A 22,549-nucleotide genomic window follows, 5' to 3' on the forward strand; every position below is an offset into this window, starting at 1 on the left:
CAGCAAGGCTGACCGAGGTGCTGAACAAAAGCACAAAAAAAACAGTAATCCAAATACATTTTTTTAAAACACTATAAAATACACAGTAAAACTAAATACAAAACAGTCAACAACAGAAAAACAAGCAACAGCACAACTCAAGTGGTGGGAAACGCCAGAACATAAAGGTGGGTCTTAAGCCTGGATTTAAAAATAGACAAAGACGGAGCCTGCCTAATAGACAGGGGAAGCTGATTCCACAGCTTAGGACCAGCAACTGCAAAAGCCCTATCACCTGTGCGTATACAGCGTGATCGGGGAGTGTATAAAAATAGCTTGTCCGCAGACCTCAGTGACCTGATGGGTGCGTGCAATTTTAAGAGGTCCGAGATATATAAAGGGGCCTGTCCCTTAAGAGCTTTAAAAACAAACAATAACATTTTAAAACATATTCTAAACTGGACAGGAAGCCAGTGCAAAGAGGCCAAGACTGGGGTAATGTGGTCAAACTTTCTAGTGGACGATAACATTCTGGCAGTAGCATTCTGCACCATCTGAAGACGGGCAATTGAGGACTTGGGGAGACCATCATAGAGGGAATTACAATAATGTAAACGTGAGGTGATAAAAGCATGGATGACAGTTTCAAGGTCTTTAAAAGACAATGCAGATTTAACCTTGGAAATCAGTCGTAACTGATAGAAACTATTTCTCACCACAGAGTTATTCTGCTTGACTAACCCAAGGTCCGTGTCAATAATGAACCCAAGGTTCCTAACATTAGAGCTGACACTAGGAAAAAAATTACTAATCATGTTACCAAGACTAGCTCTCTAGCCAGCAGGACCAAAAATAATCACTTCGGTCTTTTCCTCGTTTAGTTGGAGAAAATTATTTGAAATACACTTTTTTTATATCCGCAATGCAGTCTAAAAGAGGTTGAACAGTATCATTGGGTTTCAAAGGCAGATAAAGTTGCGTGTCATCAGCATAAAAATGAAACGAGATGTTGTGTTTCTTAATGATATCTCCCAGAGGAAGCATATACAGATTAAAAAGAATCGGCCCCAGAATTGACCTCTGCGGAACCCCAGAGGAACAGGAGCTACGGAAGAAGAAAAGCTATCTACAGTGACTGAAAAGGTCCTGTTAGTGAGAAAAGGCCGTGAACCACCGTAGTGCAGTCCTCTAAACCCCAGCCCAGTGTTCCAACCTCGCAATGAGGATGTCATGATCCACCGTATCAAAGGCAGCGGTGAGATCCAATAAAATCAAAACAGCATTATACCCAGAATCGACAATAGACAGTAAATCATTAAACACTTTCAATAATGCTGATTCAGTGCTATGGTGAGCTGAGAACCTGATTCTATCTCCAAACACCCTCTGAATGTTATCATTTAGGGAAGACAGGACCTGCTGTCCCACAAGCGCACTAAATTCAAAGTGTGAAATTGATTCAAATGGTGAAGTCATGTGCCGTGCTGTCTTAACACGTGCCCACCCCAAAGATGTAGTATTTAAGTGCAGATATGCTAAGTTTCAAACTTATGTAGGTGAGTGAGAAGTGATTTTCTCAATGATGTCTTCTCAGTCTAGATGCAGTGAGTTGATCCTCTTCATAAATGGCAAAAAGGTAAGAGAGCAGATATGACACATTATGTTGTCTTTCTTCATTTATTCCTTCATTCATTCATTCATTCATTCATTAGTTCGTTCTTCATTCATCATGCATTAATTATCTTTATTCATCCAACCCATAAGCATGAGTATTGAATAGAAAATGTTAGAGATACAATCAAAATAACAGCAAATATCTACTAATTGCTTGATAAAATTACAAGATATGTAATAATAATAATAATAATAATAATAACCACACCAAAAGTATATTTTACCTCATAATAATATGTAATATTATGTGTAAGATGATTGATGCATGAAGATGATGCATTCTTGTGTCTTGGTTGTGTTTAAATGTTTCAACAGTGTAATAATAATATTAGGCATAAACTGTAGATTACTACTGACTTTTTTCTTAACTTAACCTCACCTCAAAATAACATGTTCCAGTAAAAAAACACATGACAGTCAGCTGATTTTCCCACTAGTTGTACCCAGTGACTTGCCATACTTAATACTATTGATTAGATGCAGTAGCCCTTCTACTTCTCTTCTAGAGGTTTTCACAGCCTGTCTCCAGGATATTAAAGAAGACTCCTGATACTGATTGTCTGGGAGCGTATCATCAGATACAATGCCGAGATTGTCTTGACATTTTTGTATATTAAGCCTCAAGGAAGCTTTAAACCTTTACCCATCTGAAGTATTAGAAAGGATATACAATGTGTGTGTCACCCACCCAACAGCAAATTGAGAGTGTGTGTGTGTGCGTGTGTTTGTCTCAGATCACAGAGAAGAATCCAGACCCAGAGGAAGTTTTGCTTAGCTTTCTCAGACGGAAAGGTATACTTTACCTCAAAACAACATCATGCTCACAGATATGTGTTCATGATTTGTAGACAAAGAAGGATTGAGAATTATCATTGAATAACACATTTAGTCATTTAGCAGATGCTCTTATCCAGAGCGACTTACAGTAAGTACATAAGAAAGATACCTTTCTACCTACTTTTCTATTCATGCAGTGGGGCTGACTGGGGCCAAGTATGGCTGTGGGGGGGGTGGGTGTGGGGCCTGCACTGTCATGGTGTCCAGATATGACTGCCAGCAGAACAAGGTTCTGTATCCTTAACTTTTTAATCTCAGTTTGAATGAAAGATTAACTTCTTCCATAATATTTGGCAAACTATTGTAACCGTTTGTTTTGGAAATTGTTGTGAGTCTCCACAAGAATGCTGGAACTATCAGTTTAGGTTCAGATTTTCCTTAACCTTTAACCTGAAGTCACGGCACTGTTAATGCCTGCCTCCAGCCTATCTGCACCCTGCACAGGGCTGCTGTGGTTACGGTTGAGGGCATTGGCAGTACCAAGACCAAGCTGCACCCTGTCCAGGTAAAAGATCTTGTGTCCACACAGACTGAGCTTATCATCTAGTCCGGATGTCTGTATTATCTGCGTAACTTTTGTTCTTGCAGGAGCGTATAGCCAAGGCCCATGGTTCTCAGTGTGGGTTCTGTACCCCAGGGATGGTGATGTCTATGTACACTCTCCTGAGGAACAAGCCCCAGCCCACCATGGAGGACATCAGAGAGGCTCTGGGGGGTAACGAATCATTCCCACCTTTTGCTACATCAAAAAAACCGACCCTGCATATTTCCCAATGTTTTTATGATGAACATAGCCAAGTCTACCTCTCTACATCTGACTTCTGTTACGTTTCTCCAGGAAACCTATGCCGCTGCACTGGCTACCGGCCAATCATTGATGGATTTAAGACGTTCTGTGGTGTGAGTTATGTCATTGACTTCATTCTTCAAGCTTCTTTTAAACATACAGATGAAAAGCATGCCTGCACATGACTCAAGAGTGCAACACCCCATGTGGATTCCTTCAATTTAACAACATTCAACAGCTGTCTTTTTCATTCTGTGACACATCTTTTATGAAACACATCTGCTGTCCAATGCCAGACCTCAGAATGCTGCCAGAATGGAGAGTGCGGTGAAAAGTGCTGTCTGCAAAACGGAACCAACGGCCACGAAGATGGAGATGTATGGACACAACCCAGGAATGACCATCCATCCTTTTAGACAAACCATTGTGTTGTTATTGAACTATTGTGTTGTTGTTGACCGCTAGATCTGCCAGGAGCTTTTCTGTATGGATGAGGTATTGCCTCTTGACCCATCTCAAGACCTGATATTTCCCCCTGAGCTGATGGTGAGTAGGCCCCAGTCATCCATAAATGTCAATCTGGACAGAGTTTCCCCCATGTGTTATCAGCTCTAAGAAAACTAAGTTAATTTTGTTGTCTCTCCTTGGTTCTCAAACATATTACATGACCAGATCATGGAGAAAGAAAATGGAGTTGGTCTCCTGTGTTTCCAAGGAGAAAGAGTGACTTTGGTGTGTCCAGTCGATTTATCGGACCTATTGAACTTGAAATCAGAGCACCCAGATGCCCCTCTGGTAGTTGGCAACACAACTCTAGGTAATAATCTCTGATAAACATTATTGATTGTGTTTAGTCTAAAACATAAATATTTTCTTGAATTCACTCAGCCATTGGTGGTAATTATATTCTAAATTCACATTATCTGTCTGTGTTCAAACAGGACCAAAGATGTTGCTGAAAGGAGTCTACCATCCTTTGGTTATTTATTCAGGAAGAATTTCAGAGTTAAAATCTCTTGGCTGGGGGAAGAACGGTGAATTAGAAACTTTAGTGACAAACACACTCATACAGCAATCATGTATTTACATTTAGTCATTTAGCAGACGCTCTTATCTAGAGCGACTTACAGTAAGTACAGGGACATTCCCCCGAGGCAAGTAGGGTGAAGTGCCTTGCCCAAGGACACAATGTATCCCAGTATTAGCTCATCTCTGTGCGTCCACCTGCAGGCCTGAATGTCGGAGCTGCCTGCACTCTCTCTAACCTGAAGGAGGAGCTGCAGAGGGTTGTGGGGGAGATGGAGATGGAGAAGACCAAAGGGTTCCAGGCATTGCTCCAGACTCTACAGTGCCTGGCAGGGAAACAGATCCGCAACATGGCCGTGAGTTTACTAACACTGTGACTCCACCAACATGGCATGTCCACAATAGTGTAGTCACACCAACCACAAGACTACAGTGGTTATAATTTGACTGTGGTCATAAAGTGGTCATTTTTGATGTCTACAGACTATTGGTGGAAATATACTGAGTGCAAATCCCAAGTACGATCTCAACAGCATTTTAGCTGCCTTGGAATGCACACTGCTCGTCACTTCAAAAGGTACAGTAGGTGAAGGTTCAATTCAATTGATTACATTTAGTTCCTCTTTTTGAATTCATTTCAAATGGAACGTTTGGTTTTTGGTTAGATGGGTCAAGGAAGATTCTTTTGAATGAGAAGCTTTTCACAGACTTTGGAAAAACAGCTCTCAGACCAAATGAAGTCCTTCTGGCGATTGACATTCCCTACTCCAAACCAGTGAGTATCGTTCTTTTTATTCGGTCATAACAGTTGTAATGTATGACGTGTGCATGTGTGTCGAAACACTGCTGAGAACACATTAACTAATCACAAAGCCTAACTAATCATGTGTGGTGTGCCCTGCCTGCAGTGGGAGTTTGTGTCAGCCTTCCGTCAGGCCCAGCGAAGAGAGTTTGCGTTCTCCATTGTAAACTCTGGTATGAAGGTGGCCATTAAGAAGGATACCAATCTAGTGGAGTCTCTCCACATTTTCTATGGAGGTGTTGGACCTTCACTGGTGAAGGTTGAACACACGTGTGAACAGCTTGTGGGCCGGTAGGCTTACTTATGACACAAGCACATTACTTACGATAGTTTGTACGAGAGACGCTGTCCAACCATACTGTATGTCCAGAGATGAGCTAACTGAGCCGGCCGTGTGTTAGGTCCTGGGGAGAGGAGCTCCTTGCTGAGGCCTGCAGACTCCTGGAGGACGAGGTGGACGTGTCTCCGCTTATACATGGTGGTAAAGTGGAGTACCGCAAGACACTCGCTCTCAGCTTTTTCTTCAAGTTCTACATGCAGGTGGTGCAGGATCTGCACGAGAGGGTAGGACAAAGTTGGAGCAAAGAAAATAGTTTAGCCCACGAAAGAATTATTCATATAAGCATTTCTGTTACAGCAAACGAAAAAGACGGTTAACATCTACGGTAAATGTTATGTATGCAGCATGTAAGTGTAAATGGATTGCCGTTGGAACATGTCAGTGCTCTGAAGCCCTTCAAGAACGAGGTGCCCCAAGGACATCACTCTTTCCAGGTTTGCTCTCAAACATCATTATCTTTATCGTATTTATCTATAAAACATAAGACATGGGAACCGCTCATTTGTGTACTTCCTGTAGCTTGTTCCTGAAGGCCAGCCCATTGATGACCCTGTGGGTCGTCCCAAAGAGCACCAGGCCTCTTACGAGCAGGCCACAGGAGAGGCTAAGTACTATGATGACCTTCCACCCGTACAGGGGGAGCTCTTTGTGTTCATGGTGACCAGCACGCGAGCGCATGCTAAACTCATGTAAGTTGCCTTCATAGACTACCTCAATCAGAGTATGCGAGATATATCCTAAAGTGGTTATATATTCCTTGCAGTGGTTATCCATCCTGCTCAATTCGAGTCTATGCCTTCCTCCATGTACACCAGCAACATTGACCCATCTGAAGCTCTGGGGATGTCTGGTGTGGTGACGTTCTTGTCTGCCCGGGACGTGCCCGGTCAGAACAAGAGACTGTGGTTCAACAACCCAGAGGAGCTGTTTGCTGAGGAGAAAGTACGGACCTTTACAACTCCCATCATGCCAAGATGACAAGGGACTGACGGTCATACTGGTGTGAGTAAAGGTTTGTTTGTCCATCTGTCTGTGTGTGTTGGTCTGCAGGTGTGTTGCGTGGGCCAGATCATCGGAGCAGTGGTGGCGGAGACCAGAGAGCAGGCCAGGAGAGCAGCCCAGAAGGTCCAGGTCACCTATGAAGACATCCTGCCAGTCTTCTTCACTATAGAGGTACTTGTAGAACTGATCTGATTCTGAAACCGTACATCGATTCTTCCAGAACTAGATCTCTAAATCTATTTGTCTTTTTCCAGGATGCTATCCAGCATCAGTCCTTTTTTGACCCTCAGAGAAAACTGCAGAGGGGGGATGTGGATGTGGCCTTTAAGACAGTGGATCACATTTTGGAGGGTACATCAGTATGGCATTTCTACATTTAAATAGATTCACAGATTGTATTGTACTTTTACTCTAACTGCATCTATTACAATGCTAACATGTTGGAAACAGATGAAATATATATGGGCGGCCAGGAGCATTTTTACATGGAAACCCAGGGTGTGATTGCAGTGCCCAAAGGCGAGAATGGAGAGTTGGACCTGTTTGTCGCCAGCCAACATTCAGCGTACGCTCAGGTTAGATACAGTTTCCTTTTTATTAGTTAATGACTGGTAGGATCGGACAAAAAATATATTTGAGTAATATGCTGCTCTGTTCTCTGTCCTGTTTATCTCCCCTGCTACATTAGGAGATCGTAGGGATCACACTAGGCATTGACTCCAACAAGATCACCTGCCACGTCAAGCGGCTTGGAGGAGCGTTTGGCGGCAAGGTCATGAAGATCGCTAATCTCTCTGCCATCACAGCCACCGCTGCATACAAGTAAGAAGTATGAAATGTTACCGATGAACATAGGGTTGGTTATTGACGTATTGAAGCAGATCTGATGGATGTGTCCCTCTTCATTGCAGGACTGGACGAGCAGTCCGCTGCTCGCTGGATCGTGGGGATGACATGCTGATCACCAGTGGCAGACACCCCTTCCTAGGGAAGTACAAGGTATTCTAGACCAGCCTCTCTTCTGAATCTCCAGAGAATAGCGACAGGATGACTTGTATTGTGATTAAACACAAACCCTCTTTTCGACGATGGCATCCTCTCCGTTCAGGTGGGATACAACGACGACGGGACAATCGTGGCGGTCGACATCACTTACTACAGCAACGGAGGGTGCACTCTGGATGAATCATCCTTTGTAAGCGCCTAAAGGAAAACCTGTCTTTAGAGTTTCAACCCATTTACGCCCATAGTAAGCAGCAGACACTTGAGTGTCCATACTGTGTTTTTTCAGATCTTGGAGAAAGCTTTGCTCCACATGGACAATGGGTACAAGATCCCCAACTTGCGTGGCCGGGGATTGGTGTGTAAGACCTACTTGCCTTCCTACACTGCCTTCCGTGGCTTCGGAGCCCCACAGGGCCTTACTGTGATGGAGAGCATCCTCCACGAGGTGGCGGTGCGATGTGCTCTTCCCCCGCACAAGGTATGGGTTTATGGGACTGCATCGACAATGATTTGTCATATACGGTTAATCGAAACTCTAGGACATTCTAGGTAGTACTCACCTTGGCATGTGTCTTTACAGGTGAGGCAGACCAACATGTACCAGGCAGAAGAGTGCTACACCCACCACAAGCAGCTCTTCTCCCCCAGGGACATGGTACGCTGCTGGGACGAGTGTCTGGACAAGGCTGGCTACCAGGAGCGCCTGCAAGCCATTCAGCAGTTCAACGTCTCCAACCAGTGGAAGAAGAGAGGCATCTCGGTCGTGCCGCTTAAGTTTGGAGTGGGCTTCTCTAAAGGCTTCTACAACCAGGTGGGGAAATTATGACCTCATATACTGTACAGCGGTGACTGCATAGAACACTGTCGATGAAATGTATTTTTCGTGACCAGGGTGCAGCTCTGATCAACATTTATAAAGATGCCTCAGTGTTGGTGACCCATGGGGGGACGGAAATGGGCCAAGGTATCAATACCAAGGCCATGCAGGTGGGTTTGGATACTCATTTCACATGAAATTCCACATATTACTGTTTCTAAACCTTGTGTAAACCATATTGGTTTTGAAGGATGCCTTTTTTACCGTCGTGGGGAAAACAAAACGTCCTTTCTTCTGCGGTTTCAGATTGCCAGCCGCATTCTGAGGGTCCCCATGTCCTCTATCTACATCAAGGAGACGTGTACCGGCAGCGTTCCCAACGCTGCCCCCTCGGCCGCATCCTTTGGTACTGATGCTGTGGGCATGGCGGTGAAGGTACTAGCCACCATCTCACGGAACACACAGGTTCTTCAGTCAAGTTCCCCTGGTGTTTTGTTGGTGTGTCGTAGTCTCACACCGTGGTTGGTGCTTTCAGGATGCGTGTGAGAAACTGATGAGACGTCTGGAGCCAGTCATGAAGACAAATCCCAAAAGCACCTGGAAACAATGGGTGAGCAAAAACACTCAACTGGCTATCTTAATGAAACATTCAGACTATATTCCCTTTTCTCTTACCGTGCTCTAACTGTGTAGTTCTTTATTCTCAGGTCGTCGAGGCTTACTGTCAGAAAATCAGTTTATCTGCAACTGGGTTCTTCATGTATGTAACATCACAGTTGACCTGGACATGTTGACATTTGAAACCCTCCACCATCTTATGATTTAAATGTGGTGAATGTAATGTGTTGTTGCAGGGGACCCCACACCAGCATAGACTGGGAGAACAGTGAGGGTCCAGCTTACTACTACTTCACCTTTGGGGCCTGCTGCTCAGAAGTAGAGATAGACTGTCTAACAGGAGACCACAAAGTAGGATCTTCCTCCAAACCAACAACTATTTGACTTACTGAAATCTGAGAAGGTGTAGCACACAAACGATATTCATGTCTTTGTTGCAGAACATCAGGACAGATATTGTGATGGACGTTGGAAAAAGCATCAATCCGGCTCTCGATATTGGACAGGTGCGGTCAAAACACACAGGCTGAGTTTTCAGACGAAACTCAGACCACAAAAGTGTGAACAAGATATTCACACAGTTTCAGTGGCTGAAGACTAGGAAATGATGCGTTTTCTCTGTAATACAGTTTTGGATATTGTGCTTCTGGTTTCAGATCGAGGGAGGTTTCGTCCAAGGCATTGGCCTGTACACCATAGAGGAGCTGGAGTTCTCACCAGAGGGAGTCCTTATGACTCGAGGGCCTTCTCAATACAAGATCCCTGCTCTATGTGACATCCCTCCCCAGCTCAACGTCCACCTGCTGGCCAATGCAGAGAACCCTTATGCCATCTACATGTCTAAGGCAATCTGAACACTGTACACACAATCCGAACAGAAAGAAAACAACAATTTGGTCAATGCCAAATAGTTCAATTGAACTCTCTTGATATGTAAATATGCAGATGGAATACTGTTTTACAGGGTATCGGTGAGCCCCCTGTGTTTTTTGGCTGCACCATATTCTTCGCCATCAAAGAGGCCATTGCTGCTGCCCGTAGGGATAGGGGACTAGACGAGACTTTCTCCCTGAGTTCCCCTGCCACTGCTGAAAAAATCCGAATGGCCTGCATCGACCAATTCACACAGAAGGTACAGACTTGTCCGCACATTCTGTAAATGTCAGGCGTTACACTGCTCTCTCCATTAAAATCTACTTTTTGCTTTTCAAGGTGCCAGGTACAAAGGAAGGAATTTTCAAACCATGGAGTATCAATGTGTGAGCTGGCAGTGAACTTGAATAGGATGGGAAAAATGTCTGGTTGGTTTTCAGGTTCCTCTTTTACTGTTTTTTTGGGGATGATATGAAAGTAATTTAGGACTCATTGCTAGTGAAAAATATAGAATTTCTTCCAATAATAAAAAGATATGCCAAAATAAGTTCAACTTTAATAAATAATAACAGAGTTTTAGCTTTCAATTTCATTATGTTGTGTGTGACAGAAACATTAACTTATAATAAACTTGTAAACTTGCAATAGTTTGTTATTTTTGTGTCATTTATTGATATAGTCAGCACACAAAAGATGGAATGGTGGAATGTATTAAAATGTAAAGTTCAAGCTGAAGACATTCATATCCTTGATAGCAATCTAGGGAAAGAAGACAGCACACGACTTGAACTGAGTATACCAGTTCAATTTCTGTATAAGCCATGTCTGTACGGATATGAAAGATGTCAGTGACAGCACAAACTATCACACAATAAAATGTTATGTTAGTACATCTTTGCAGGGGTGCCGTAATGGGGAGGAAGATTAGTTTTAAGATTATTTGATTTCGGTGCCAGGAGTACTAATTAGCCAGGGGTCCCAGAAACCCTATCAGTGCCCCTGCATCTTTGACAATCATTTCAAGTTAGTATCTCTGTGTCAGCATGTACCATTTCATGTTAATAACTGTGTCAGTGATCTATATGAGTATAACAATTTCATATGTGCATGCCATTTACTATGTTAATACATGGTAGATGTAATGTAACCGTAAACGTTGTAAAAAGCTTCTCTTCTAGATATCCAAAGCCCATGGTTTGAAGGATCCTGGTTGACTGGTGGGAATCTATGAGGTGAGATAATCACATAACTTTCTAAGAATGGCATTCGATATACAACAATAATATCAGTTTCTCCTGTTTTTGCTGGCATGCGCATATGAAGGAAAAAAAAACGACCAGTTCTTTCTACCACTGTAGGGATATGAACATGTGGGCATCATGACGACACATGGCATCTACCTACCCTCTGTGTGAACGGGGTGGCACATGCCAGGCAGGTTCTCTCAGGGGTGGCAGGGCTGTTCAGTGTGAAGGGCCCCTTCATACCCACCTCAGCACGCGCTGACGCCACAGCATCTTTTATGGCAAAGAACACAGAGCTACCCAAGAACAGGATGGGTTCTCCGATACCCTGCAGAGAACATGCCGGAACCGTCAGAATCTCACAGACTGGCACTGAGCAGCCTCTTGAGGATAAGAGAGAGAGAGAGAGAGAGAGAGAGAGAGAGAGAGAGAGAGAGAGAGAGAGAGAGAGAGAGAGAGAGAGAGAGAGAGAGAGAGAGAGAGAGAGAGAGAGAGAGAGAGAGAGAGAGAGAGAGAGAGAGAGAGAGAGAGAGAGAGAGAGAGAGAGAGAGAGAGAGAGAGAGAGAGAGAGAGAGAGAACAAGGATGACAGATGAATATAAAGAGAGCAACACACCTTTGATGAGTAGATGGCATGCGAGTTATCAGACCCAGCCAGCAGATAGATGTTGAATTTCAGAGGAATGTCACAGACAGCAGGGATCTTGTACTGGGATGGGCCGCGTGTATACAGCACCCCAGATGGAGAGAACTTCAGCTCCTCCATGGTGTAAAGACCAAGGCCCTGGATAAATGCCCCTTCAATCTGAAACACACACACGTATACACACACCATTCAGTTGTATGTTGATCTATGATGATCCTGTTCTATATTATACACTTCTACATTTTTGGTTAGAATTTGAATTAGTCTCACCTGACCAATGTCTACAGATGGATTAACACTGCGGCCAATGTCCACCACAATGTCCGTCCTAACAGTCTGAATGAAGGACCCCCCCGAAAAGTGAAGCTCATCATTAAAATGGTTCAGAAATTCAAAAGAGGTAGAATTCTAGTGATGTGAATTGCAAATGGAATATGCAGTAAAAAGCACACTAACCCTGTAGTCCCCTGTCAGGCAGTCCACTTCTGCCTCACAGCAACACACACCATAGGTGTAATACGAATAGGGCTCGCCCTCCTGTTTCTCCCAGTCCATATACCCATCATGGCCCCTACAAAACAAACAATGGGCACATTTCAGTGAATGTGGAAAGGTTTTCGGGCATGCACATGAAGTAGCATCATGAAGCTTTCAGTCAAATCTTGTTCAAATCTGTTCCACAAAATCAATCTCAGATGCTGTATGTGACATACTTGTAGAATCCAGTGGCTGACAGACTGATCTTCTCAAAGAAAGCTGAGGTCACCTACATGTGAATAGGAAGACAAAACCTTTACTATTACAACCAAATACATGTACCGTTTTTAACCATTATAACAGTTTAGTTTTGTTGAATAAAATGTCTATGAATTCTGAAAGATGAATGATAAATGACTTAACCTTTTCATGTTCCTGTTAAATTTGCCTGAAAACGCCTAAACAGCATACCCAAAGTAAATTGGAAGCTGTTCTTGAACCATTTGGAGTACATGCATGTAAATGATCTCTTTTGAAAGCTGACACTCTGAAGTTATGTCCCCTGTTGTCAGGACCCCTGTCAGTCCTTCTAGTGTTGAGTAATAGAAGCTTGAACACAAGGAAAGTGAAAATTTCTATTTCCGCCTAGATTTTGTTTTGAAAACAGAGGCCTGAAGAGGCCTAGAGGTGGTAGGTATTATCTGGAAGACTAAATTGGACCACAGGTTGAAGCCTTACCCAATTCAAATCAAAAGTCAAACATAATACCACAATATATTCATATTTGACACATGTTTTTATAAGAGTACATCCAGGAATTTTCTAAAAGGGTCTTTTGGAGACTCCAAAATGACCCTTTGTAACCAAGGTCAAGGTCAAATAAAAAGGTATTATTTTTCATAATTGTTATCTCTGGCCCATCTCTGGTACTTAGAAATATCATATATAATAGCTAAATCCCTAATTAGTAATACTGAAACACAAAAACTGAAGCATGAACACATTGGAGTGCTTTATCTGATTCCAAGGATTGGCGCACAAAGAACACTGATTCTGTCAACCATATTGCGCAATCGACTGTTATTTTGAAGGCTCCACAGACGCATACAAATGAGGTATTGGCATTTTCAGCTAGCTGTCAGCTACAAGGCTAACGAGCTAATTTCAGAGCCAGTCGAAGCCAGTTCGAGAAATTTGTTTAGAACGAGTGTGGGGGGGGGGGGCGGGGGGGGGCAGGACGCACAGACCTAGTTGGCTTTAGAGGGCTGTCAACGGGGCATGGAAGCTCCTATTGGGTCGAACAAGGTGTCAATCAAAAGGGGAGGGTTCAACGGACATTTTGAGACCTTCATTTTGTAAATACTCCGTTGATAAATCGGAGAAAATAACACTTTTATGTGAACAAGTTGTTTCTTCCTTCGGCTAACTTGCATAATGAAACAAAGGATAATGGCTATTCATGAACGTAAAACATTGTATTTGGACGAATTACTTTACATGGTTAGATACTTTGAACCCTTGGGACTTACGCAGATCAAGTTTTGATGGCATGATTTGCACACCTGGACCTATTTGAACAACTTAGGGTGAGTACAACTTTTTTCTTTGGCATTGTTGAAGGAATGTTCACCGGAAAAAGACGTTGACTTTGCTTGCTATTGCGACTTGATCTTGAATTGGTTTATTTCAATGGAAGCACAAGAATCGTAGCTTTCCAACGATGTATAACATGTGTAGCGTCTAAAAAATATATTTTTTAGAATTTAGTGCGTCGTAACTGAGGAAGGGGGAGGCAGCATTTTTGTCTCGCGGGCGAAACAGGAGCGTAAACAGGTTAAAGAATACTGTATATGATCACTGTAACATACCCAGCTCTTCCATGTGCCTTCAGGGTTCTTCTTAATTAGGGGTTCCAAACGCTGGTACAAAATCTGGCAGGCGTCCTGAGACACACACACACAACACACACACACACACACACACACACACACACACACACACACACACACACACACACACACACACACAGAGGTAAGCCACCTGGGAATCAGCTAGGTTACTGAAAGGTGAGAATGTCTCTACACCAGTGACTGGGCATCATCATAGTTCAAAGGCACCTTGACTGCCATGCCGTTGGCATCTGTGCCATAGGACGCAGCAGAGGGGCAGGTGTTGGGCACAGTGCTGGTGTTGGTCTCGGTGATGTGGATGAGAGAGATGGGGATGTGAAGCTCACGGCTCGCCACCTGGGGAGCGGGAGAAACATCCGGATGGTAAGCAGGGAAGCGTTAACTGTTGTCGTTCGAGTTTCCCTTCGACCAAAGGAGGGCACCTGCTGCATTTTAGTGTGGATCCCCTGGCCCATCTCTGTCCCTCCGTGACTGACCAGAACCGAGCCGTCCTTGTAGATATGCACCAAGGCTGCAGCCTTTTACACACAAAGACATGTACACACATACACACACACACACACACAGGTCATTATTGTTTGGCTGTTCTGCACATAATAAACAGAGGAAGATGTATGCACATGACTCTTACGAGCAAATTGTACCTGATTGAGGAAGCTCTCTGCAAATGCGATGCCATATTTGATAGGGATAAGGGAAAGCCCTCTCTTCTTCCAGCGATTTTGCTTGTTAAACTCGGTGATGGACTTGCGTCGAGCGTCGTAATCCGACTTCACCTTGCACTCATCCCAGCATCGCCACAGGTTCTCAGGGTCAAACTCAAACTTGTAGTGGGTCATGGACACCCCCTTGTACATATTCATCTCACGGACCTGCTCAGACACGAGATCAAAGAAAAAGGTTCTGACCATCAAACCCATTCGAGTCCTGCCCCCAAACCACCATCTTTAGCTAGTCACCACCCCTCCTCCGCTGACCTCTTCGGCGGTGCGGCCCAACTTGGCGGCCACGTCGTTGATCATGCACTCGACAACCAGCATGCTCTGGGGCACGCCGAAGCCTCTGAACGCTGTGTTTGAGGGCAGGTTGGTTCTGCAGGCCACAGCTCGGCCTCTCAGGTTGGGGATCTTGTAGGCGTTGTCCATGTGCAGGAGAATCTTCTCAACGACCTGTTGGAGAGAAAACATCAGGGTGAAGACCCAAGTCTGGTCCATTGGGCCGATATCTCATTGAGGACTTTGAGGTGGTAGAGATGAAGTTCTCCAAAAAACGTCTCACCAGAACAGACTCATCCACAGTGTTACCGCTGTTGGCGTAGTAGTGTAGGTCTGCAGCTTCAATCCTTCCGTCCTTCATAAAGCCAACCTAAAACACTTCAAAGTTTAAGTTCCACTTCTGATATCTTAACTGTCACCCTATGAAAGCAAAGCATACTGTAAATATGACAGACATGAGCTAAGCAACAGTGAGGAAAGCACCTTGTATGTTCCCAGAACAGGATGCCGAGCCCCAGTGATAAGCATATCTTCTCCTCTTTCTAGAATACAACGCACCGGTCGCCCCAGCCTACATAGAGATTACACAACAACACACAAAATGAAATTTTCGAAGTATCCACTATCCTCTACGAAATAAGACTTATCGTATCTATTATGTTTATTATGATTTATCAAATCATAATCCAAGTCAACAGAGCCTACATGGACATACTTCCATGCAGCCAAAGAGGTGATGCAAGCCAGAACAGTTGTTTTGGTGAGCTTCCCTCCAAAAGCTCCTCCAATTCTTTTCACATGGCAGGACACTCTGTTTGAGGGTATGCAAAGTGTCTCTGCAATGGCCTCCTTAAATAAAACATAGACATATCAGTACATTACATTTTAAAAGGGGAAATGTCGTCGTTGGAGGAAAAACTAAAGACCTAAACAGTTCAGATAAAGGCAATTTGAGAGAGGAGAGATTACTTGGGTGTATGATGGGTGCTGGCATGATATGTAAACATCGAGCTCCCTCTCTTCTCCTGTGGGAACCACCAGCATGCTTTGGGTTTCCATGTAGAAATGCTCCTGCCCACCAATTCGTATCTCTCCTGGGATGTGATTAGAAAACAAACATTGAAAATATGTGTCTGTATATTTTAAGTTATTTGTCAAACTATAATTTTTTTCTTTGCCTTTGAATTATCAGCTATGCAGTCAGGAAAGAGATTCCGTATTAACACAACATGGCGGTACTGCACCTTCATGAACTTGGTCAGCTGCTGCGAAGGCCTCAGTCACATGGCCCCTCTCAATGACCCGCTGAGGTTTAAAAAAGGACAGTTTCTCCATGGCCTCCTACCCATGGTGTGTGTGTGTGTGTGTGTGTGTGCATGAGAGAAAGACAGAGGGTGTATTCAAGTAACAAAGTGAGCAAAACAGTTCAAACGGAACAAGAACAACATATGGTTATCGCGTTGTTAGGCAGGTGATCTACAGTACTCGGCATGAGTAATCTCCCATGTCTGAATATGTTGTGTGTTTGCATACAAGACCATTCGTTTTATGGGAGGTGTCGTTGCGAGACCAGACCTCTACGGTGAAAACGGGATCTGGCAGATCTTCATAGACGATCTTCACAGCGGCAGCGCTGCGTTTAGCGTGTGGCTTGGTGTCAGCGACCACCGCACACACAATCTGTCCCACGCAAGACACCTGGAGAGCACAGGCAGTTTGACACCGCTTATTTCTCAACGTACAGATGCTGGTTATTCTCAGTGTGCAAAAACAAATGCAGCCTCCAAAATCATGGCCTGAGGGGGTGTTGATATGGACCCCATGTACTGTACCTCCTTCTCAGCTAGCAGTTCCTCTTCGTAGCCACAGAACGGGCGCACCTTCTTCCCAGGGATGTCTCGGCATGTGATGACGTCCACCACTCCAGGGAACTGGAGAGCCTGGCTCACATCCAAGTCTCTGAGAAAAGGACAGTCCCTAAAGTCACATAATCGTAGATACAACACTTGCCTTGTCCCGCGTGACTCTAATTCGGCCAAGCTTTTGTGTCTCCCTTTCCAAATGAATATTGAATTACAACAAAATAAATCCCTATGGTTGTAAACATTTATTTATTTATATTCCTGTACAGGAAATGAGGACATCTGACACAAAAAGGCCCAGGGTGAATGGCTGTTGTATCGAATGGGGAGGTTGGAGCTTGTTGATGAAGATCATGTGCAACCTTAATAGATGACTATAGATCCTCACTGTAGACAACTCAGTCAGAACACACTATGGGTTAGTGTAAAGGGGTATGGACTAATGGGATAATGCATACAGTATGTATTAATACCAAAATACTTTACATTAACTGTATAATCATAACCCCTTTTAGATCGACAATTATTAGTTAATAATTAAAAAACACCCATATCGGCAGTAGTGTGGGTAAAGAATGATATGCAGAGAGCACTGTATATCTGAAGGGTCCATTATCCCAGCATTGGGATGGAATCATGCAATCTATGAAGTCCTTTTTTTAATCCCTTTTCTCTTACATGATTTTAGCATGTGCTCGGGTGCTGGTGACCAAAACGAGGAAGAGCTCTCCGTCCCTCTTGGGCATGTCGTCACAGTACACCGCCTCGCCTGTAGCCTGGCTGATGGCGGAGCGATGCATGATGGGACGGCCCACCAGGTCCTGACCCTCCTGGCCCCCTGCCACCGCCTGCAACACACACATTCACACACTTGACCTTTAGCTGGACAGAGATGAAGTTAAATAATAACAGCATTGCAACACTCGTGATGGGATTAGGGGCACCTGGAATTCCTGAAGGCTGGGTTGCAGTTGGTGGGGGAGAGGTTGAATACCACTGCTCATCTCCCCGGACAGGACCTCTGTGGTCACACCCTAACAAGGAAACACATTCTCAATGCCCTAAATCCCTTCTCACCAAATATAGCTGTCAAAGGCCAAAGCAATCAGTTGTGTTCCACCCAGGGCATGGCTGAGGGGTTTACACCCAGCTGGGTCCTACCATCTCTCTGAGTGCCTGCTGTATCAGCAGGTAGAATTTGAAGAGCAGGCTGAGAGTGAGGGACATGCGGAACTCCACCTTTCCCCCCGGTGTGCTGGGAGGAAGGGTAAGTTCATCCAGCAGGACAGCGTACGCCTCCTCCAAGGTTTCCTCATTCCAAGGCCTGGGGGACAGAAGGAAGGGGTGGAGGGGTGGTGGTGGTGGGACAAAGAGAGGGTGGTAAGTGATTTGGGGTATTATTTATAATTCTCATCACCATTGACTGATGGGCTCCAAAGTTAAATTCAAACGACTTGGATGTTTTTAGATCCTAGCTCCTGAGCTTGATGATAACGTGGGTCTGGCCGTACCGCCCAATGACGGCCGAGCAGGTTTTGGTGGCGCTGACGGTGCACGGCCCCACGCCTCCATAGTAGAGGCTGAGATCCTGGACCAGGCGGGAGCCCTCTGGGAACACCACCCGCATGCCCGTGGTCACGGTGGCCAGGGCGTTCTCCTTCCTCGGGGCCTGGCGGAGCGCTCGCACAAACTCCCCCTGCAGGCACGGGAGGCACATTGCACTCGCTGTATCATGAACAAATTATACACGGTAGAAATACAAACGCACGTCATAGCAGATGGCGTGTCTGGTTTCATTGACGTTTTACCTTTCTGGACACTGGGATGAAAACAGACAGGACGATTGCGTTGGGTTTAAGGGCTGTTTTTCCAAACCCCACAAAGAAATCCTTATTCAATGGGATCTCCTCTTTTCCCTCTGCAGAATAGACAATACAACAATGTCTGAAAACTCACTTTGGGAAACCTGACATATTGGGAAGTCTCAAGAAAAGTATTAACTGATGACTCACCCTTTGAAAGCACCTCAAGTTTGCAGTTCCCAGCAGCTAAGACAGGGTTCAAGTCCGAATTTGGATATGCACTCACAATGTTACCCCCCAGGGACTAAATCACAAACAAACACAAACACACACACACACACACACACACACACACACACACAGTGAATACAAATAGCATTAAAACAAAACAAAAAAAGACAAACAAATTAAACATCAACATGAATCTGTCAGTGGTGTAATACACCACGTAGGGATCTGAGCACTAAAACTGTTAACGTCCGTGGTTTTGCGTCCGAGCCAGATGTCCACTCACTGCCACGTTTCGGATCTGCTGTCCACCCAGGTTCCCCAGCTGCTGGAGAAGGGCTCGGAACACTTCAGTCTGCTCCAGGGGCAGCTCCCCAACCAGCCTGGCCAGCAGGGCCCTGACGGCTGACAGCGTGCTGCCTGCTCCCACCCACACACCTGCACCACACATCCACACTCACATGAACAGAAAGTTCACCAACAATTTCGCTAAATGGTTAACAACTTATACTTTGGTTGAGGCTGGTGGAGTCAATGATTTAAATCTTAGGTCTAACCCTGGGGTGTCTGGGTAACCTCAAACAGCTCCTTTACTCTGGTCGGTGATATGATCACTGGATGCAGCACTCCTTTAAACTTGATGTCCGGACCTGGGAAACAAACAAGTGGTAGTCTTGCCTGTAAACTGATGGGCCTATTGAAAATGCATGAGACATTTTGACAAAGAGTACACCAGCGTGGGTGGAGGGATTGTGGACACCTATGTTGGTGTTGCCCATGACCAGAGGAGCCTGAGGGTGGCAGCTCTTCAGCTGCACAAGCTCCTCCAGAGAGACCGGGGACACCCAGGTGATCCTCTCCCCACGGAACGTCTGGGACTTCTGGGTCTCTGTCTCCGCCATAACCTGGTAAGAGTGGAACACACCATCTCACAGATCTCTATCATAGATAAAGTTCTAATAAGCGTCATGTGTGTGAGTGTCAGCTGACTGTGCCCCTGAATCAGACGTGTGATTGTGTGTTACTGTACACCTTGTCCAATGGGATTTTATACTGGATGTTTGGTGTTGTCATGCTCAGCAAGCGAGGCTAGCTCTGATGTCTTACTATCAGCTCTGGAGGGAAGATGAGCTCCTGGCTGGGGTCCAGAGGGAGCATGTCTGCCTTGTCAAACAGCTGAGGAAGATCCTTGGAGAAACAACAACCATCCTTTCAAAAAATGTAATTCAATTCAAAAATGTTATGTCAATTACCAATTGACTTAACAGTGTGACAACGATTTAGTCAAGGACTAAGAGTGCTAAATTAGCTTGAACGGTAAATTCCTAACATAATTTCTGATTTTGTGTGTTAACAGGACGTGAAATGATGAATAGTGCTACAGCAAACGTAGTTTATAAATGAGTTTACGTCCGAGGAAGTACTGTGAGTAAGCTTACTTACGTCTTCACAATTCTTAGGCTGACTGTTTCCATTCATGCAACAACTGCCATTGCCGTTGGCTTGACAACAGTTAAATTCCTGGGGACATATTACTATTCAGTAACCCGGTACACATCAGTTATAGGCTTCAAGTTAGTTAAATCACACTTTTTGAAATGTAGAAGTTAATACCTGACAGAAGGTTTTGCAGCCATCAACAATGGGCCGATATCCGGTGCACCGACACAGATTACCTGAAAACCAATATGATATCAATTCAAAGAAAATATATTCTGTCAGAGTGCTTTTATGCATGACCTAGACAGAGCTTCCTGGTTGGGTTGAGTGCTACCTCCCAGAGCCTCTCTGATGTCCTCCAAGGTGGGCTGGGGCTTGTTCCTCAGGAGAGTGTACATAGACATCACCATCCCTGGGGTACAGAACCCACACTGAGAACCATGGGCCTTGGCTATACGCTCCTGCAAGAACACACATCAACCATTAAAGTGATGCCACATTTGCACTATTCAATACAAACACAAAAGTAAAATTCACTCCCAGAGTGTGACTTTTGATTCACTCAAATTGTGTTTGTGTTTTGAAAACGTAATACAGTTCATAATAAACATATGTATTCAGATTTTACCAAAATGCACCTTTAAGGGCTTTGTGTGTACCTGTACTGGATGAATCCTGGTCTTAGTGTTACCTATGCCATCTACTGTGGTCACGGCTGCACCCTGAAGTTGGCACACTGGCAACAGACAGGCATTCACAGAGTAATGGCTAGTAGGTGAAGGAGTAGTGTCTCGTGTCAGTGCGAAATGCAATGTCATGATCACCATAATTATCGACATAACATCCATCATCATTGTCCCCATTCACTAATGCAAATAAAGTTGGTGGAAATGCCCCCACTTATGAAAAAACAGATGTTCAATTAAAGAATGACAGCTGGCCCATCCACACTGTAACATAAACAACTATGTCTACCACATTAATTCAATACAGAGAAAATAAAAGGATACACAATAGTTTTGTTGTTGGGCTCGTAGCGGGAGAGCATGACTGTGCAAGCTCCACATCCTCCCCCCCCACACCCATACTTAGTGCCTGTCATTCTTACTGGAATCAGGGGGTTAAGAATAAATATGAAGTTACAGAATCAGAAATGTCAACATGGTAATGGTTCTCCACATTTCCAAGAAAGTTCAGCTCGACACTGCATTAAAATATGCCACAAAAGTTAGCACACAATTCACTGTCAAGATGAGCTGGATACAACGTGATTATCACACTTAATTTATGTGACCCATTTATTTAGGCTTAAATATATAGTTTAATAAACTATTACAAATAAAACGTTGAATAATTTATTTTTATTTTACTCCATCTTTTCTGACCTTACCAAGTTGTCTAAACATAACCTGTCTGATTCCCCCGTCTTGCATCAAGGATACACTTTTCTCTGAGGTACGACAGTAGCATGGTCTCCGGGTCCACATAGTCAGTTACCTGTTTGCATAAAGAGTATAATAAAGTAACATGTGTGAAAAAAATATAATTTTACTTCCTCACCTACTTCCGTAATCACTTAAATTGCTCATATGCTAATCGACTCCATCTAGAAAGTTATTGTACATTGAACTTGTTGAACTTGGTGTAGCCTATTGTATCGTAAAACGTAGCAACGTGCAATTATAATCTAAAACAACACAAAAATATAGGATTTTCCTACCCTTTTTCCATTTACGTAGAAACACAAACGTTCGATTTGATGAATCTCAGCCATTTCGCTTTCATCTGGAAAAGAGTCTACTCCCCGTGTCCTTGCGTGACTTATTCCTACTGGCGAAACCGAAAACAGCTTGACGGCCCGTTAGACAATATTTATATCGAGATAACCAGTTGAAAGTTAATTATTAGTTCTAGATATGCCCTATGATTTGAATCTAGGTCAGAAAAACTTGAAACATTAACATTCACCCACAACTATCACTTACAAGCACTACCAATTGGCTAAGCATTGGATCAATAGTTGGTTATGACAGATTCTATTTTATTCACTCTAAAACGGCTTTGCTAAAATAACGGCCCCTTAAATTCAGGCCAAAGTAATGATCGTGTACTTTGTAGGCTATGTCAAAATGTGCATTGAGTTTGTACTTTGGTCTAACTGTCATGTACTTTTCAAACCACAAGAT

General features: G+C 44.1%; 2 protein-coding genes across 3 annotated transcripts; one reads left to right on the plus strand and one right to left on the minus strand.

Moving 5' to 3' along the window:
* The first annotated feature begins 1,548 nt into the window (after window positions 1-1,548).
* On the plus strand, window positions 1,549-10,318 carry aox5 (aldehyde oxidase 5). The gene is made up of 34 exons (XM_062446766.1): window positions 1,549-1,615; window positions 2,388-2,445; window positions 2,628-2,724; window positions 2,887-2,995; window positions 3,079-3,205; window positions 3,329-3,390; window positions 3,574-3,654; window positions 3,743-3,823; window positions 3,950-4,094; window positions 4,219-4,311; window positions 4,508-4,659; window positions 4,787-4,880; window positions 4,969-5,078; window positions 5,212-5,396; window positions 5,507-5,669; window positions 5,790-5,879; window positions 5,965-6,134; window positions 6,261-6,387; window positions 6,496-6,618; window positions 6,702-6,798; window positions 6,898-7,022; window positions 7,136-7,269; window positions 7,359-7,446; window positions 7,556-7,642; window positions 7,739-7,930; window positions 8,033-8,263; window positions 8,344-8,439; window positions 8,576-8,704; window positions 8,805-8,879; window positions 8,977-9,029; window positions 9,124-9,238; window positions 9,328-9,393; window positions 9,544-10,019; window positions 10,100-10,318. The coding sequence occupies exons 1-33, from the start codon at window positions 1,559-1,561 to the stop codon at window positions 9,739-9,741; spliced, it is 3,810 nt and encodes a 1,269-aa protein (XP_062302750.1). The 5' UTR covers window positions 1,549-1,558; the 3' UTR covers window positions 9,742-10,019; window positions 10,100-10,318.
* Window positions 10,319-10,414: 96 nt separating this feature from the next.
* On the minus strand, window positions 10,415-22,192 carry aox6 (aldehyde oxidase 6). 2 transcript variants are annotated; one of them, XM_062447186.1, is made up of 35 exons: window positions 22,084-22,192; window positions 21,806-21,860; window positions 21,374-21,470; window positions 21,023-21,131; window positions 20,698-20,824; window positions 20,538-20,599; window positions 20,367-20,444; window positions 20,031-20,111; window positions 19,684-19,828; window positions 19,481-19,573; window positions 19,210-19,361; window positions 18,906-18,999; window positions 18,702-18,811; window positions 18,405-18,589; window positions 18,055-18,217; window positions 17,838-17,927; window positions 17,572-17,741; window positions 16,864-16,990; window positions 16,607-16,729; window positions 16,276-16,372; window positions 16,001-16,125; window positions 15,747-15,880; window positions 15,515-15,602; window positions 15,315-15,401; window positions 15,014-15,205; window positions 14,681-14,908; window positions 14,459-14,554; window positions 14,244-14,372; window positions 13,995-14,069; window positions 12,363-12,415; window positions 12,106-12,220; window positions 11,920-11,985; window positions 11,620-11,808; window positions 11,165-11,332; window positions 10,415-10,985 (listed from the first exon to the last, which is right to left on the minus strand). In XM_062447186.1, the coding sequence occupies exons 1-35, from the start codon at window positions 22,135-22,137 to the stop codon at window positions 10,935-10,937; spliced, it is 4,008 nt and encodes a 1,335-aa protein (XP_062303170.1). In that variant the 5' UTR covers window positions 22,138-22,192; the 3' UTR covers window positions 10,415-10,934. The 2 variants fall into 2 exon arrangements, with proteins under 2 accessions (XP_062303170.1, XP_062303168.1); XM_062447184.1 differs by having other exon boundaries at window positions 20,031-20,132.
* Window positions 22,193-22,549: the final 357 nt, after the last annotated feature.

This window comes from Osmerus eperlanus, chromosome 21 (assembly GCF_963692335.1).
Source record: "Osmerus eperlanus chromosome 21, fOsmEpe2.1, whole genome shotgun sequence".
NCBI classification, from domain to species: domain Eukaryota; kingdom Metazoa; phylum Chordata; class Actinopteri; order Osmeriformes; family Osmeridae; genus Osmerus; species Osmerus eperlanus.

Excerpts from the sequence above, each read along its gene's own strand:
- aox5 (XM_062446766.1), top strand. The coding sequence starts at position 1,559 with ATGATGTCTTCTCAGTCTAGATGCAGTGAGTTGATCCTCTTCATAAAT. Across the intron at positions 5,670-5,789 it reads TGCAGGATCTGCACGAGAGG|CATGTAAGTGTAAATGGATT; the intron begins GTAGGACAAAGT and ends TTATGTATGCAG. Across the intron at positions 7,931-8,032 it reads GTGCTCTTCCCCCGCACAAG|GTGAGGCAGACCAACATGTA; the intron begins GTATGGGTTTAT and ends GTGTCTTTACAG.
- aox6 (XM_062447184.1), bottom strand. The coding sequence starts at position 22,137 with ATGGCTGAGATTCATCAAATCGAACGTTTGTGTTTCTACGTAAATGGA. Across the intron at positions 14,909-15,013 it reads TGGGCCGCACCGCCGAAGAG|GTCCGTGAGATGAATATGTA; the intron begins GTCAGCGGAGGA and ends GTGTCTGAGCAG. Across the intron at positions 12,416-13,994 it reads AAGGCACATGGAAGAGCTGG|GTGACCTCAGCTTTCTTTGA; the intron begins GTATGTTACAGT and ends ATTCACATGTAG.